Genomic DNA, 17,308 nt, shown 5'->3' with positions numbered 1-17,308 from the left:
CTCATTTGACCCGTTTCAGTTACATTCTGTACAGAGCCGCCAGAGAAAGCAGTCGTGTGTGAGGTGTGCTAGTTTGTGTGAATGTATGTGCATTTTCTTTTGTGAAGAAGGCTCTGGCACAAAACTTCTATCAACAGTGTTTTTGTCACATCTGTCTGCAACTCAATGTGATCTTTATGGTGAGTAGCAATCTATTCTTTTCATAATATTGTCTGAATTACGATAGAGTGTCACTCGCCATGTACAAGAAGCATGGGGTGGCAAACAAGAACATTTAAAAATAGACTATGTGATGTTAATCAGACGTTAATTGGCAGCTTAGTAGTTACATGGTGGACTATGGATCCACATATCTGCGATTGAATGCCTGGTAAGTACTGATGATTCTTTTTATCCCTTTCTTCTTCTTCTTTTTTTTTTTTTTTTTTTTTTTTTTTTTTTTTTTTTTTTTTTTTTACAGTGTGATAGTCTCTTTATCACTGAATGACAATGGCCTTAAAACGTATTAACTATTAGAAGATTAGTCTGCATAGGAACCCACCTAAATCCATTGCCAACTATCTGTTACATGTACATTTGCATCATGCTCAACAAACAGCTGAAAGCCTATTGTGATAAGATGCCACACTTGGCATCGGTTTGCATTTGATGTCAACCTGGCTGCAACACTTAATGGCAAACACCAGGTTCAGATCAATTACCAGCTGCCAAATGACTACTGATCATAAGGAAAATATGGCTGTATTAAGTCTGAAATCCTACTGCCGGAAATGCTGCTTGCTCTTTTCCTAACTTTCTAGGCCACTATGGTGGACACAATTTAGTGTTCAAGAGCCTTAAGCACTGACAATTACATCTACTTCTTTATTTATTTATATATTTATTTGTTTATTTTTGTTTTACATTTTATTTCTTTATGTTTTATTTTTGTATACTCTGACTATCCCGATGTTTGTGCCGAGGACGATAATTAATTCCAATGAGCTCACTGGGTGTTCTCTGAAAGAGTGAGCCAATTCTTGGACTTAAGTGATAAACAATTTAAGTTGACATTTTGTTCTGACAAAAATACTGTGCAGCAATTAGAATAAGACCAAGAGAACATCTGCTGAAACTGACTGAAAGAAATCAGCCTCTGATACCAATATGCAAGATACTATTAAAATTACAATTTTATGCTACAGAATGATTTCCAGAAACAAATAGAAAGTGTACTACTCCTGCTTGTTTTACTCCATCTTCAGAACATGAAACCTCCATATATAAATACTGTGTATCTATGATGTACAATTAATTCCTGAAAGTGAAGTGCAACCATCATATAAACAGCCAATTAGTGGTGATGTCAAGTGTGTCTCCTACTAATTTAGATCATAACTGATCATCGTTCAGTTAATCAAAATTTAGTGTTCCACAACAGTGCAAATTTGTGAACTGGGTTCATATTCCGATCTAAGGCGAAATTTGATGTTCAGTCAGTGACATCAATACAAACATCCTTTAGTTGTTACATTAATATATGAAATTCCTATGACATTTTAGACAAATGTTACATCATCAAAGTGATCTCTCATTTACACATAGTATACATTTCCATTTCTTAATGTTATATTTGTACTGAAAACAAATATTTTGACATCTGAGAGCTGACACAAATAATATTCCTGCTTGCTATATAAAGTGCTAGACTTTGTGCAAAGGTAGACAAATGAAAATTTATATAAAATGTTTCTGAAATAATCAACCTTTCAGGCAGGGACAAAACAAACAAAAATCATTCTATCTCTATCTCTATCTCTATCTCTATCTCTATCTCTATCTCTATCTCTGTGCGTGCGTGCATGCGCGCACGTACGTGTGTGTGTGTGTGTGTGTGTGTGTGTGTGTGTGTGTGTGTGCACGCGCGCGCGCGAGCGCACGTGTGCGTGTGGGCTGGGGGCAGCACAAATGCATGCCATTAATACTCACTTATCGAAGAGTTCTTGCTCTTCCATTTGACCTATGTCTTGCCACTCAAGCTTATCTTCCCCATGGAACAAGTTCTTCACTATTTTGCCCAATATTGGATAATCAAGTAATGGTCTCTCTTCTGAAAGATTCAATCCCTTCTGTTGTGGAACACTGGTATCCTCAACACTGACATGTGCTAGTGTCAGTGAAGTATGGTCTTCAATGGTATTTCTCTTGACATTTGTTTGTTCATGTTCATCTTCATCATTAAAATGTGACTGATTATCTGAAATTTTCTGTTTCTGTTCATCAACAGGTAGCTCCTTAATTATGGCAATTAAAAATTCTTTGTATAAAGAACCTGAAGCAGGAAAAAAAAAGAAATGAGATGTTTTAAGAACAAGTATTTCCTTCTTTGAACTATAGGTTGGAACAAAAGCATGTACTACACTTCTAATAAACAGGTTGAGTCAAAAAGGAGTTTACAGCTTTGGAATGATATAGAAAGTTATTGAGATAACTCACAGAGTTGATAGATGTGTAATTTTGTAGCAAACAACCTCAAGTTTCACATAAAAGTGTCAAGTGTCATTTTGGTTCAATGTGACTACCATTTGAGATGCAGAAAACATCACACTGGTAACTAATTTCTTCCCACACTCGTTGCAGCAACTCGGGCGTAACTTGTACAACAGCAGTGTAGATTTGATTTTTCAGGTTGGCTAAACTGTTTGGTAGGGGAAGAACATACATAGTTTTTTTTAATGAAACCCCCAGAGAAAGAAACCCAGTGGGGTCAAGTCTGGGGAGCATGGTGGCCTTTCACAGCCAATCTACTGGCCTGGAAAGTGCTGGTTTTCATGTCACAGTGAACGACCTGTCTCAACAAAGATCTTCTGCCAAGCATAAATTGTAGGTCTGCTTGGAGGTTCTTTAGCATATTTACTGCAAAATTTACACTGAACAGTTGTTTCACAGTTCGTTTCATGAAACCAAAATACATAGTGAGCAGACTCCACACCAGTGATAATATCCATTTTAACAGTGCACTACGTTGGCGCTCCTGCTGGTAGAATGGGATATCAATGCACTACATTAGTCAAAATTGCTACAAAATGACACAGCTGCCAATTCTGTAAGTTATCTCCATAAATTTCCACATCATGCCAAAGTTGAAAAGTCCTTTCTGACTTACCGTGCACACAGGCTTGATCAAGGTCAAAATGGTGTGATTCGTTGTCCAATAATTTTTACAGATGTGATTCAATTATAAGATACTGATTTTTTTATAGTAACTGACCATCTAAAAAAGAGCATATCATTTTTAACACAGTCAATACTAACTCAAATATCCAGAATGGAGGTAGGTAGCAGGACTGTCAATCTTAGCATACTTTCCAAACATCATAGCTGTGTAACGGAAACTTCAACAAATTTCTGTTTGGTGCCACATGAAAGATTTAAATTGTATCTCCTTGATAGGGGTATTAACACACACACACACACACACACACACACACACACACACACACACAGAGAGAGAGAGAGAGAGAGAGAGAGAGAGAGAGAGAGAGAGAGAGCAGTGGAGGGGGCGATTTGGGGGGGGGGGGGTGCACTAAGAAGGAATTATTCTAATCAGATGGAAATCTGTTGATATGATGTACAAATTACTACAATTTCAGAAAAAAATGTATGAGTTATTGAACAAAAAGAGCTCCGTAAACTGATCACGACAAAAACACGTGGGTCCACCTTTCGCCCCTATGCAAGAAGTTTTTCTGCTTGGTATTGCTTGATAAGAGTTGTTGGATGTCCTCCAGAGGGCACTGTGTCTGCAGACATATCTTTGCTGATTTCTGGGGCTCAATCCAAAGTGGGACTCTTAACTGAAGACAATTCTACTCCAGTAAAGGGATTCCAGGTTGAACATGGATCTGAAGACACCCTGGACGGGTATGGGATCCCAACCTGACTGTTGCCTGACGTACGGAGTGACAACCAGGAGTGATGGTCTGGGGTGCCATTTCTTTTCATAGCAGGACCCATTTGGTTGTCATCCATGGTAGCCTTACATCACAGTGGTACATCAACAATATTCTAGGTCTGTTTTCTTGCCCTTGATGACAAGCCATCCTGTGCTTACATTTCAGCAAAATAATGCCCACTCACACATGGTGAGAGTTTCTACTGCATGTCTTCATGCTTGCCATACCTTACCTTAGCCATCAAGGTCACCGACCTCTCCCCAATTGAGAACATTTGGAGCACCATGGGGAGGGCCCTCCAAACAGCTCATTATATTGACAATCTAACGCATCAGCTAGACAGAATTAGGAATTTTATCCCTCAGGAGGGACTCCAACAAATCTGTTAATAAATGCCAAGCCAAATAATTGCTTGCGTATGGTCCAGAGGTGAGTCAATGCATTCCTGACTTGCTCAGTTTGTGAAGCTCTCTCTCTGGAATGAAACATCCGATTTTTCTGACACTGTAACCCATAGTTTGAACATGTACATTACATCCACAGATTCCTTTCCCTTTTGGATAATTTGTGTGAGGTGCGTCATCTTTTTTTGTCTTAAGAGTGTGTATGCAAAAACCACTTTTACACTTGATTTGCCTAAGGGTGGTATATTTTGAAATACCAAAGCATTTGAAGAAACATGTCACACCATCATCAAGATGATTATTTCAACAGATTTTTCCTATGACTCTTACTGACATTCAGACTTCGGAGACGTGTCAAGCAAGACCCCCCCCCCCCCCCCACCCCCCTCAGCACGCAGAGTATATGCGGCCAAATATGTCAGAGATTACTTCAACCAAGGTCTGCAGTACAAACTGTTCCTTGGTGTTGGTTGCCTTGTGCTTCAAAAAGAATTCCCTAGCTCTGAAAGAAACTTCATTTCTTTCTTTTACTGATTTTTTTGTCTCTCCCTGCAAGCTCAAATGTGTTTGTGGTAGCCATCATAAACACAGAAATAGAAAAGGTTCTTCTACAATTTGAATTACCTTCTGTTTATAACACAGTAATCACTCACTTAGTCTGAATTTCCCATTTCTAATTTGTCATAATTAAAAATACTGTGTTTTTTTGTCATTGTCCTCCTCCCTCCCATTTCAAGTAAGTTGCATTCCAACACAAATATAAAATGTGCCCATCTGGTTACACATTTATAATTATGAACTATTATTTATCCTAGGGCAACTCACAGGAAACCGATGTATAATTTGTTTGAGAAGGCATGAAAAACTGTCTGATGACGAACTGTGAAAAATTCAAAACCGGTAATTGTACTTTTTAAATAAAGTAACCTCAAACCAATTCATGGCTGGTTGCTGTACACGAGCGACAACTTATTTCACAGAACAGCCACAGTCTCCAATTTTCAATGTGCACCACATGTTCCGATTCCGCAACATACAAAAAATTTCATAATACTGTATCATTTTTCTGGCATCTCTTGATAAAACAGTGACAGTGTTTTATCTTTTTTCCTGTTTACTTGCATCACTGTGATGTAATGTTTTAGAAATTACAACTTTAGCCACATGGACTGTTATTAATGTATTTAGTTACAATCGCAATTTTGGCCTATAATGGTACTACGAAGTGTGTCGATGTGTCACTGTCCTCTTGCCAACCACGTTTCCATATTCCATGCACATAATAAGACAGGAGTCTTCGATATTTTTATAAAAAGGACGTAAGTAGTTCATCGAATAATTCCTATCAAATTCATGTCATCTGCACTCTAATTTTCACCGTGTGTCCAACAGATGTGGCATCTGACAAATGAGTTATTCTTCAAGTAAAGGAAGTTTCATCCCAATGGCTGCCTCATTTTTGATCGAAGAGCAAAAGACCAATGGTGTTAAGCAGTGCAAGTAATGGCCAGTATGTTTCACAACAGGAACTCCTCATTTGTTTTCAACATTATAACTGTTGAGAAAATCTGGATTTACAGTTTTATTCAGAAACTAACCATCATTAATCAGACAGATCTTTGCTGATAATGTTCCCCAACAAAAGTGAAGAAGCTCACATATGTCGGAAAGAAGTGTGTGGCACCTTTGTTCTTCAAAACTGGTTATGTTGCAACAGTATCTTGGGACAAAAGAAGACAGCTTGTGGCGAGTGAGTCAAAATCAAAGGTTTTCAAAGAACTTCAATGAAAATGTCAAGGAGGAGTGTGGCTTAATCTGCATCATAACAATATATCTGTTCAGAAAGATAACTTCACCAATCAGTTGCTGGTGTTCACAGCAATCAAACTTCTGCCTAACAGACCTAACATAATCCCATGTGATTTCTTACAGATACCTATAGAGAAACATCACATGTGCAAAACTGATTCACCAGTGAAGAATACTGTGATCCAAATTACATTGTAATCTTCACATTTTGTATTTCTCAAAAGTCCATAAAGTCACTTGTCTTAGCACCTGGCCCTGTATCAGACTTGCATTATTTCAAAAATTTAGGGTAATTTAAATCAAATGGTTAGAACTTACACTTCTGCAATACTCAGCAAAAGAATGGGAGAACAGCTTCACCACTAAAGCAAGTAGAACCTGTTAACTATATAGTCTCAAAAGTGGATACATAAGGTTTCTTTTCTTTAATTTGGGTGCTTCCTCTAGGGTTTTGGGATTCATACTTTTTTATTTATGCATGACTTTTAATAACACTGTAGTTCATTGGAATAGACCAAAATGTGAATGAAATCAAATTAGCCACACACATAAACTGACAAAATTAATTAAGTAGGGTTTTAGAAGAAACAATGAGTGAGATATCTTTGAGAGTGATACTTCATTTTGCCTCCTATGTGATAGTGTTTGCTGACTGTAAGTTCAGCAATATTTGCACAGTAAGAGCACAAAAGAGGCTGAATAAAAGTCACATGAACTGCTCACTTGTTTCAATGTGGGTTAGGTAAATTCCATAAACATACAATAAAGCAACATTTGAGAAACTGTCAAAACGTCAGTTAACTGAGTTGTGAGACTATATGCATGACAAATTCATATTACTCCAAATTCTAGATCCGCTGAACATGAACATATATGCCTCCAAAAAATTTGAACACAGATACTGGGTTGCATTCGCACCCAAAAGCAGTTTTTCTCCAAATTCATAACTGAACAAAAATAGTCACTGATCCCCAAAAAGCAAATACTAAACTCAGACTTACCTTTCATGTCACTGAGATGCGAAAAATCACCAATCTTATTCAATTTTTTAAGTAATTCAATGCTTTTCCCAGCATGAAGGACCTTTTCAGCAACATCTTCCAGCAGAGGCAGTGGCTCTATTCCTTTTGATTTGAGACAGTTTATGTAAGGATGCAGTGTGAAGCCTTCCTCCCACATTTCCCATGTTCTATCTATTACATTGTCATTCCTGAGAACCAAGTGAAAATCAATATTTCAGACTCTTCTTACTCAAAACATTATTTTTTTAAAAATCAACACTGTATATTCAAGTGGCAGAACCTCAAAAGGTAATAAGAACACATCATCTAACTACTTATCAGTATTCAAGCATACTACAAATTCAACACCTGAATCATTCACCTCAACAACACTATAATTAACAGAACGCCAATTTTACAGGAAAACAAACAAATCTGTTTTATACTTATCTAGCTGGGCTATTTTTATGCAGGCACTGAGTATTTTTGTAAGTGTTATTACACAATTGCTTACACTAGCTTACACAAATAGCTCTATTTTAATTTTCCTCACTGAAAAACATTATATCTGCATAATTATAACTTTGTACCACTGCAACATACTGTTTTTCTATGTTAGTTATTGCAAAAATAAAGACTTTATTTTGAGAAAATACAATGCATCAAAGCACATAATGTTTATTGAACGCAAGCAGCAGCAGCAGCAGCAGCAGCAGCAAAAGATAACGGAAAATTTAATGCCATTCCTGTTGCAATTACACAAATGATGTACAGTCAGCATTACATGTTCAGTCCTCAATCAATGGATTTTGCCAGACAGATCCACTATTCACTTGGTAGCTACTGACAGAATTTAGCTGGTATACAGACACATCAAGTAAGTCTTTCTTCCTGTTGTTTTTCATTCACAAAAGTTTATCATACAAGACAGGAAAAGCTGAAATGTTATCTGGAAGCAGATTTATTTTCCCAGTACCTCTCAGCTTCTTTATAATGTTTTGAAAAAACCCATGCTTGCAGGATATTATGACTTTCTTCCCCTTAGCGTAGCAGTGCCTTCATGTGAAATTTGTAGCTTGGTATAGTGAGTTATTCGTGAACAAGCCTCTATGCAACCCTTGTCTAGTGCACTAAGATTCATAAAATCCTCGAGTTCTGTCTTGCAGACAAGGAATCCATTGCCATTGAGTAAAATCCTGTCATATGGGTGATATACATGCAAAGGTTGTTTATTGCTCAGTATAGGGGCAAAATATCTGCCACATGGTACAAATCTATGACCTATAACAAGGGCCTTCTGATCTAGAGCTGTGAAATATTTACAAACAAATTTTGAAAAACACTGCAGAGTGAAACTAAACGGAAGAACACAATTATTCAAATGTGCAAATGACATTGCAGTCCTAGTGGAGTAAGAGGAAGAAATGGCAGAAACTGCAACTTAGCAAAGAATTCCAATGAGACTGGACTATGGACTGACCACAGAGAACACTAAATGATGGAAGTATCCACAGAGACCTCTAATAATGAACCTTTACAGGTAGCAAAATGAAACACAGCCACAGAGTAAGATTTTAAATAAGGGGGCACCTGGTTCAACAGGCATAAAAAAAGAAATTAAAGAACATATTGTCAATGAGTCTATAACATATTTCACTCTGAAGCAGATAATGCCATCAAAAACTCTGTCAATTAAGAACAAACTTGAAGACTAGAATGCATCGAAAGTACCAGTATTGTTACACAGGACAAAAACCTTAAGCACTACACAAAAAAGGATGAAGATGAAGAGAACCTGTCAATCTTTGAATAGAAAATCAAGAGAAAAAAAAATCAAGCCACAAAAAGAGCACCTGAAGGCATAGAAAGAACCAGGAATCATATGATCTGATGAAACAACTGTACATTGTGCAGAAGATGAAAGAGCAAAGAATAATTCTGGCAGGTCATGTTGCTAAGCCAAACACTTGCTGGGTCAAACATGTGCTTATGGGAAAACCTGATGGTATCCAGCCAATTTGGCAGAAGCTGGGTGTCGACGAGAACTGGGTCCAAAGTGCACAAGACTGCCATTTATGGACAAACACTGTAATGTCAGTATATGATCTTTAGTTATGTGATCACATATGATATGATATGTATGTATGTTTTAGAAAAGGAAAATCATTCACCAGTGGTTGTTCTGCCCATTGCAACAATTATATCTGATAATCAAATTCTCAACCTCTCATCAGTGAATGGATTTCATTGTTTAGGAATGGACTTCAAAGTGCATGAAAATATCTTTGCCGTGTCCCTCCTGGCAATGCTTTCAAGGTTTACTGCCAGTATTATGTGGTGCCAGGTTGTAACAAGAGTACTACTATTGATAAATGCTGAAGAATGATTCAAAATTAGACCTGTTGTAAGCCACATTATTAGCTGTTGTTTTGCTTTTCCAGTATCAACAGCAAGCTTTTTGTGCACAGCTTCAGCCCTCCAATGGTGATTTGCACTTTAATTCAGCTTTTTTTAATTCCTTCAGCAGATTATGCACTAACCATCTGCACCAAAAATTTGTTGCAATATGAACATACATGCAACCTTGGCATCCCAAATTTTAATTTAAAATCATTTCTGAAAATATTTTTGTACATGTTTTCACAAATATTTAGTTCTGATCATTTATCCTGCATACAGACAAATTTTGCAGATGCTCAGATCTGAACTTAAATAACAACTAACATGTTTAAACATGGAGTAGTGCCTTTCCTGCTTTGGGAACTTTTTTTTTTTTTTTCCCTCCTTTCACTAAATCGGCCACACTCAAAGACTCTGAGAGGTATGTTACAATGCTTTAATCTATTCATCAAAATTTGCACTTTGTGAGCTGTAATATGCAAAAGTTACATAACATCTTTGCAAGTGATATGTAAGTAAACAATGACAGTGAGATACACACTCTTCTGTTGTTCATCTCTTCACATCTGCCATGTCAGTGAACTGAAAAACCAAAAAATTTTTCTGCTTGTCATAATCAAGTGAGGAAAATCTCCACAAGAGCTGCCCCTAACCATCTGCTGATAAATCTCCACGAGAATTGACAATGGTAAATTCTTTCCTAGAAAATGACAAAATTCCATTCCTAATATTTTGAAGGTCTCTCAAAAAAATTATGTTATTTCAGCTATGTTCGAATGCAAGCAAGGAAATACGTTCAGAACATCCGTTTCAACAAAGTAACAGTACTACTTTAGAATTCTGCAAATATTTCACATACACCACTTTTTGCTACATGAATTATGAAAAACAGTGTTCCACTCAGCCATCAGGTGGCAATTTTCCAGGAACAGGACTATTTTTCCTCGATATACATAGACATACACTACCCTCAGTTCCTTGTGATTACTATCCTTCCATTCATAAATGCTAACTTTATATTTCTTTCCTTTATTAAAATGCTTTTGCGCTCTGCGCATTACTACTACATTTGGTGTGTCACGCGTGATGCCTTCCCTTATAACATTGTTCGCCACAACAAGGAATTCTGTGGGTAGACAATGGTAAAAAGAATAATGCAAGACAGAAACAAATTAATCAGCAGATGCAGGGAATCGAATACAACATTATTCCTTCTCTAACTCACTTTGACAAAAATGCTGGTTGCAGAATTGTTAGGGAGGACAATTCAATTGATAAAGATCAAATTTCTTGCACCAAATAATAAAAATGTACAGCCTGTGTACTAGCGCAATGATAATTTTCCATGTACTTATTATCAGTTTATTTGAAATAAATACATTTTTTGTGATAATACTTATTAAAGTTTGTTTTATTATTTCCAAGCAATGTAAGACTATTTTTCAACCAACATACCTCCACAATTTAAATATGGAAATTACAACAATGTCTCATATTCAATGAACTTCAATCATTATTTCCTACACACACCAACAATTTTTTTTTTTTTTTTAAAGGTAATAAGTTTCAACCATTAAGAGACATAGATGCCATAGTAATCCCTCGTGAAGCATAATTTCACACTGAAATGGAAAAGATTATTCGTCACTATCTTCTACTATAGTCAGTAAAAAAACAACTAACGCTCACCCAGCACACTTTCCATGCATTTTAAGATAGATTTAAGTTTCGTATTCTCTATCAGACATCTACAAATACCTTGTAATAATGAACTCCTGACGCCAATCTTCAAGATGGCCTTCAGTCAACCAAGTGCTAATAATACCAAAATATGGTCGGAAGCTTTTGAGAAATAATTTTAATATATGCCTCGACTCGTATACCTCAGTGGCAGATATTCCTGCTTCATAAAGAACTGACAGCAATCTGCAAAGAATATTAAGACACATTTAGTCTATATGCTGCAAAAGATTTACAATTACTTTCAACTTCAGTTGGCAAAGACTGCAATCATATGTAAAGCTTATTTGTGACAGTCTTTCTGTTGTACCTTTTGTTCAACTTCAAGGATTACACTAACCGTGTGACTGCTAACCATTTCGGAGATTCTTTCCAGTCTTCAATGGCTAATACATGTGTATCATACACAACTTTTAATTCTTTAAATTTTGGTCTCAATTCACACATTAACTGGTATAGTGTGTTAATATCCTCTGTAAAAAAAAGAAATAAACAAAATCATCAAAAAAACCTGTACTGTGGACATTCAATTAAATGGCCCTTAATCTGAAATTCCACTGCTGCTTTTCAACAATGTTGACAGGATATAATTCTTAGATTACAGCTTAACATTAATAACCATTTTACACAAATGACATCAAGTAATTGTTTCACTGTTTGATACATTTCATCACAGCTTTAGGAATACAAGAGTTGTTCTGTCTGAGTGTCTCACTGCTAGAAAATAATTTACAAACTATGAACTAGGTAAACTATCTTCTTTCCCTTCCTGCAATAGACACATGAAAATCTCTGGTTATACAATGAAACTGTAAAAGCAACGGAAAAGTAAACACTATTTCAATGTGAAATGTTAAAAGACCAAGAAAATGTTCAACTAAATAAAAATCAGTAAATATTACCAATATTATAAGGACTTACTAGTATACACAGACAGACAGACTAGTAGTTGGTGGGATGATACCACAATCCAAACAGTTAGAAGAAAAAAATGGAGCATGGAGAAAGTGGTGGAAAACTAAAAATGATGAGGACTATAAAAAATATATAGAGGAAAAGAAGAAGTGCAAAGAAGTATTGGAAACAGCAAAGAAAAAGGCATGGGAAGAGTTTTCCAAAAAAGTTGAAGAAGATGTGAAGAGCAATAAGAATATGATAGAAATTATGAAAAATGAAAGAAAGGCTTCTGAAGTACCAGTAAAGATGGAAACAGAGGATGGTACTGTGACTGAAGACCCAGGGAATATAAAAGATCTCTGGAGAGAACACTTTAAGATACTGTTAAACACTGAGGAGCAGGTACACGAGGAAACAACAAATAATGGAGAAATTGAGAGAAGTTGGGAAACAGAATTAGGACAAATTACATGGGAAGAAATGGAAATAGCTGTCAAGAAGATGAATGGGGTGAAAGCGCAAAGACCTGATGAATTATCAGTGGACATGATAAGAGCAGCAGGTCCAGTGGGAATGCAGTGGCGTATAGAGTACTGTCAAATGTGTGGAGAAATAGTACAATGCCTGACGATTGGAGAAGAGGAGACACTGTTCCCATCTTAAAAAAAGGCAATAAAAGACTTCGTAAACACTACAGAACAATAACCCTTATGAGTCATACAGCCAAGATTTTTGAAAGAATTTTACTAAATCGAATAAGTGAAAAGATAGAAAAGGAGCTGACTGAAGAACAGCATGGGTTTAGGAAAGGAGGAAGCACGATCGACCTGATATTTTCTATCCGTCAACTGAAGGAAAAAAGTTGGGAGTATAACAAAATGGTGACAATGGCTTTTATAGACATAGAAAAGGCATATGACTCAGTTAACAGAGAAAGACCCTGGGAAGAAATGAAGAAGATAGGTATAGAAGATGGATACATTAATGTAATACAGATAATGTACAGAGGACACAATTGTAGTATCAGAATACCATTGGGGAGCTCTGAATTCTTCAAAATAAGACAAGGACTTAAACAAATAAGTATTCTATCTTCTGAACTTTATAATGTTGTGATGGAGGGAATGAATAGGGCAGTTAAAGATATAGTAAAAGAAAAAGACAAAAAGATGATTTTTGCAGATGATCTGGTAATATGGGGCGATAAAGAGCTAGGATGTACAGTTACAACTTGATGCATGGAAGGAAATAATGAACAGGTATGGATTAAAAATAAATAAAGTTAACAGTGAACTAATGGTATTTGGTAGAGACAAAGGGATCAGTGGGAATATTACTTTCAATGGAGAAACCCTCAAAGTGGTAGACAGTTTCACTTATTCAGGGAGTGAAATATCTAGTGATGGAAGAATAACCAACGAAACTAATAGGAGGTTACAGAAGGTAGGCAATTTCTACTAAACAATGAAACACCTAATTTGGAATAAGGAAGTTTCAGAAAAAAGCAAAACTCCTTATGAATAAGAGTTATTACTTCCCTATTGTCACCAGAGGAAGAGAAACATGGATAATGACAGAAAGGGACTGGAGCAGACTGCAAGTAGGGGAAATGAAATTTCTCAGAGCAGCTAAAGGAAAAACAAGAATGGACAGAGTAAGGAATGTAGATATTCGAAAGGACCTTAAACAAGAAAGTATGAGAGAAGAAATCAAAAAAGAGAGATTAAGATGTTATGGGTATGTTAAGAGGATGTGTGGGTAGACACTCCTCACAATTATGGAAGAACTAAGACCTAGAGAGTGCCCAAGAACACGGTGGGAAATCGGAGTGAGAATATCTGTGGAAAGGAGAGGTGTGACACGACAGCAAGTGGAGGAAGAAAAGTGATGGGAGGACCAAGCCAAATGGAGAGGACTCGTCAGCACCCAGACCAGGCAGTAGCTGGAGCAGAAGCAGGATGCGGATATAGACAGACTAGTATACACAAAAAGTAAACATGTAGCTCACATATCAAACAGTGGAAGCAATGTTACTGCTATGTTTGCGATTTCAAATATTTTTCTTCTTTTGTTAAAGCTATCACCAATAAAATGAGGAGATAAAAGTCATGGGATACCTGCTAATATCGTGTTGGACCTCTTTTTGCAAGGCACAGTGTGGCAACTTGGCGTGGCACAGACTCAACAAGTCACTGGAAGTTCCCTGCAGAATAGTGAGCCATACTGCCTGTTTAGTTGCCCGTAACTGCAAAAGTGTTGCCGGTGCAGGGCTTTTTGCACAAACTGAATTCTCGATTATGTCCTATAAATGTTTGATGGGTTATCAAATCATTCGCTCAAACTGTCCACGATGTTCTTCACAGTAATCATGAACAATTGTGGCCCAGTGACATGGTAGACTGTCACCCATAAAAATTACATCACTGTTTGGAAACGAAGTCGATGAATGGCTGCAAATGGTCTGCAAGTAGCCGAACATTATCATTTTCACTCAATGATTGGTTCAGTAGGACCAGAGGACCCAGTCCATTCCATTTAAACACAACCCACACCATTATGAAGCCACCATCAGCTCACACAGTGCCTTGTTGACAATTTGGGTCCATATTTTTAACAAGTCTGCATGATACTCCAACCCCACCATCAGCTCCTCCCAACTGAAATCGGGACTCATCTGACCAGGTTAAGGTTTTCCAGTCACCTAGGGTCCAGGCGATATGGTCACAAGCCCAGGAGAGATGCTGCAGGTGATGTCATGCTGTTAGCAAAGGCCTTCATGTTGGTCGTCTGCTGCCATGGCGCATCAACACCAAATTTCACCACAATGTCCTAACGGATATGTTCGTTGCGCATCCCACATTGATTTCTGTGGTTATTTCACACACTGTTGCCTGTCTGTTAGCACTGATGACTCTACATAATTGCCACTGCTCTCAGTCGCTGAGTGAAGGCTGTCGTCACTGTGTTGTCAGTGGTGAGAGGTAATGCCTGAAATTTAGTATTCTCAGCACACTCTTGACACTGAGTATCTCGGAATATTGAATTCCCTAACAATTTCTGGAATGGAATGTCCCATGCGTCTAGCTCTAACTACCATTCCACATTGTCTAATTCCCACTGCGCAGCCATAATCACACTGGAAACCTTTTAAAATAAATCACCTGAGTACAAATGACCGTTCCATCAACGTACTGCCCTTTTATTATTTGATTATATGATAATACCACAATCTGTATAAATGCATACTGTTATTCCATGGCTTTCGCCACTTCAGTGTAATTTCAATAACCAAAAATGCAATTTTAAGGATAGTTGTTCTTAAAACAACATGTATCTCACTCCAACTAGCAGGCATGAAATAAAAAACATAGTAAAGTTGTAATGGAACTGTAAGTCTGCAGGATATTGTGGGCTAAATGTGACCATCCTAACATACTCTGCACTGACAACATATCCATACCCGTTTCCACTGCAATTAAAAGCACCTTAACATCATGAAGGTTTCCTGAACCACTAAAAATTAGCCCAGGTAACCCCAGTTTTCAAGAAAGGGTTGGCTTGTTTGGGGAAGGAGACAAGACTGCAAGGTCATCGGTCTCATCAGATTAGGGAAGGACGGGGGAGGAAGTCGGCCGTGCCCTTTCAAAGGAACCATCCCGGCATTTGCCTGGAGCGATTTAGGGAAATCATGGAAAACCTAAATCAGGATGGCGGGACGCGGGATTGAACCGTCGTCCTCCCGAATGCGAGTCCAGTGTGCTAGCCACTGCGCCACCTCGCTCGGTAGTTTTCAAGAAAGGTGACAGATGGAAAACAGAAAACTACAGACCATTTTTTATGCTGTTGTCTTCCCAAAGATGACAGAAAAAGGTAATATATAACAGAATTACCATGTTTATTTCAAAACACACTAATCGTCGAAAACCTGAATGAGGTCATTCCATGTCAAGTGGCCTAAGAGCGCCCACTCGACCCTATCTAATTCTGATGATTTTTTTTTTAGGATGTTTATACAGGTCTTACTTGAAGCCATGCCAGATTATAGTTCAATAAGTAGCATAGGGGGCACTACCACGCTTTTGTAAAGTGACGGATATGAATATATTAAGTTTGTTTTGCTGCTGATCATGAACTAAGGAGACTTCCAAGCTGAAATTTTTGTGATACTGTTCAATTTCTTTTACGTACAACAGCCTTGTTACTGAACATGCGCTCATTATTCAGCAGGTTTAACATAATTTGTTGTTGAAATAGTTCATAAATCTTGTTGCGACTAATTTGGATTATGTTCCGACAGGTTATTTCTTATGAGGAAATGACTTCCAGATGCTGATTTTTTTCCTCTTTTGCAGCTGGCTATGCAGGTGGTGTCTTGACTACTCAAGCAATTACTGCATTGTCCAAGATTAAAATCCATGCAAAAACTTATTCATCAATTTTGCCTGATTTTTCAAAAGGCTGCATATAAAAAAGTGACTCTGATTTCATTATTCTTTGTGCTATTGGAAAGAGCTCTTTTTGTTTGATCAGGAGAAGTTTATTTCATTTTTGAGACAAACTCGTTCAAAGACAATAAAGACGTTAGAAACATACCTTAACGGCTATTATGAGCAAAGAACGTGCACTTTCTGCACCACCACCACCACCACCACCACCACCACCACCACCACCACCCTGCCCACAGGAAAATTTTCACATGGTAACACTCCATGCTCTGCTCCCTTCTGCCATCCTCTTCAAGTCCACGTGATTTTCACTTCCCTTGATGTTGTCTATCATCTCTTATCTCCTTCCTCTCAATCTCACAAACTCAACCTTCCCAAGCAATTGATAGCAAGTGGGCTTCCAAAGCATCTGATAGCAAGCTTTCCCATCACAATGAATGTCCCATCCAGTTCTTTTCCCTTTCTCTTATATCCTGCAGCAGCCTTCTACTCTCGCTAATTCATTCAGACACTCTTTTGTTAGTAACTCTTTCCCTCCAGCTTATCCTCTCCATTCTCTTCCACATCCTCTTTTCAAATGCTTCTAGCTTTTTATCGTGCTATGGTCTGAGTGTCCATGTTTCTGCCCCATAGAATGCCACACTCCAGACAAAACACTTGCCAAGTCTTTTCCTCAG

At 37.5% G+C, this 17,308-nt stretch overlaps 1 protein-coding gene across 1 annotated transcript in view; it reads right to left on the bottom strand.

Moving 5' to 3' along the window:
- LOC124777091 (gamma-tubulin complex component 5) overlaps nt 1-17,308 on the bottom strand; it is a 159,405-nt gene that overhangs the window by 82,499 nt on the left and 59,598 nt on the right. The window contains exons 7-10 of the mRNA XM_047252369.1: nt 11,630-11,762; nt 11,308-11,475; nt 7,150-7,358; nt 1,969-2,311 (exon numbers count right to left, since the gene is read on the bottom strand). Of these exons, the coding sequence (XP_047108325.1) occupies nt 1,969-2,311; nt 7,150-7,358; nt 11,308-11,475; nt 11,630-11,762 (853 nt within the window). The remainder of the gene's footprint in view (nt 1-1,968; nt 2,312-7,149; nt 7,359-11,307; nt 11,476-11,629; nt 11,763-17,308) is intronic.

The sequence above is a fragment of the Schistocerca piceifrons genome, chromosome 2 (assembly GCF_021461385.2).
Source record: "Schistocerca piceifrons isolate TAMUIC-IGC-003096 chromosome 2, iqSchPice1.1, whole genome shotgun sequence".
NCBI classification, from domain to species: Eukaryota; Metazoa; Arthropoda; class Insecta; order Orthoptera; family Acrididae; genus Schistocerca; species Schistocerca piceifrons.
Note: the sequence above shows the minus strand (reverse complement) of the source record. Positions and strands in the feature narration are given on the sequence as shown.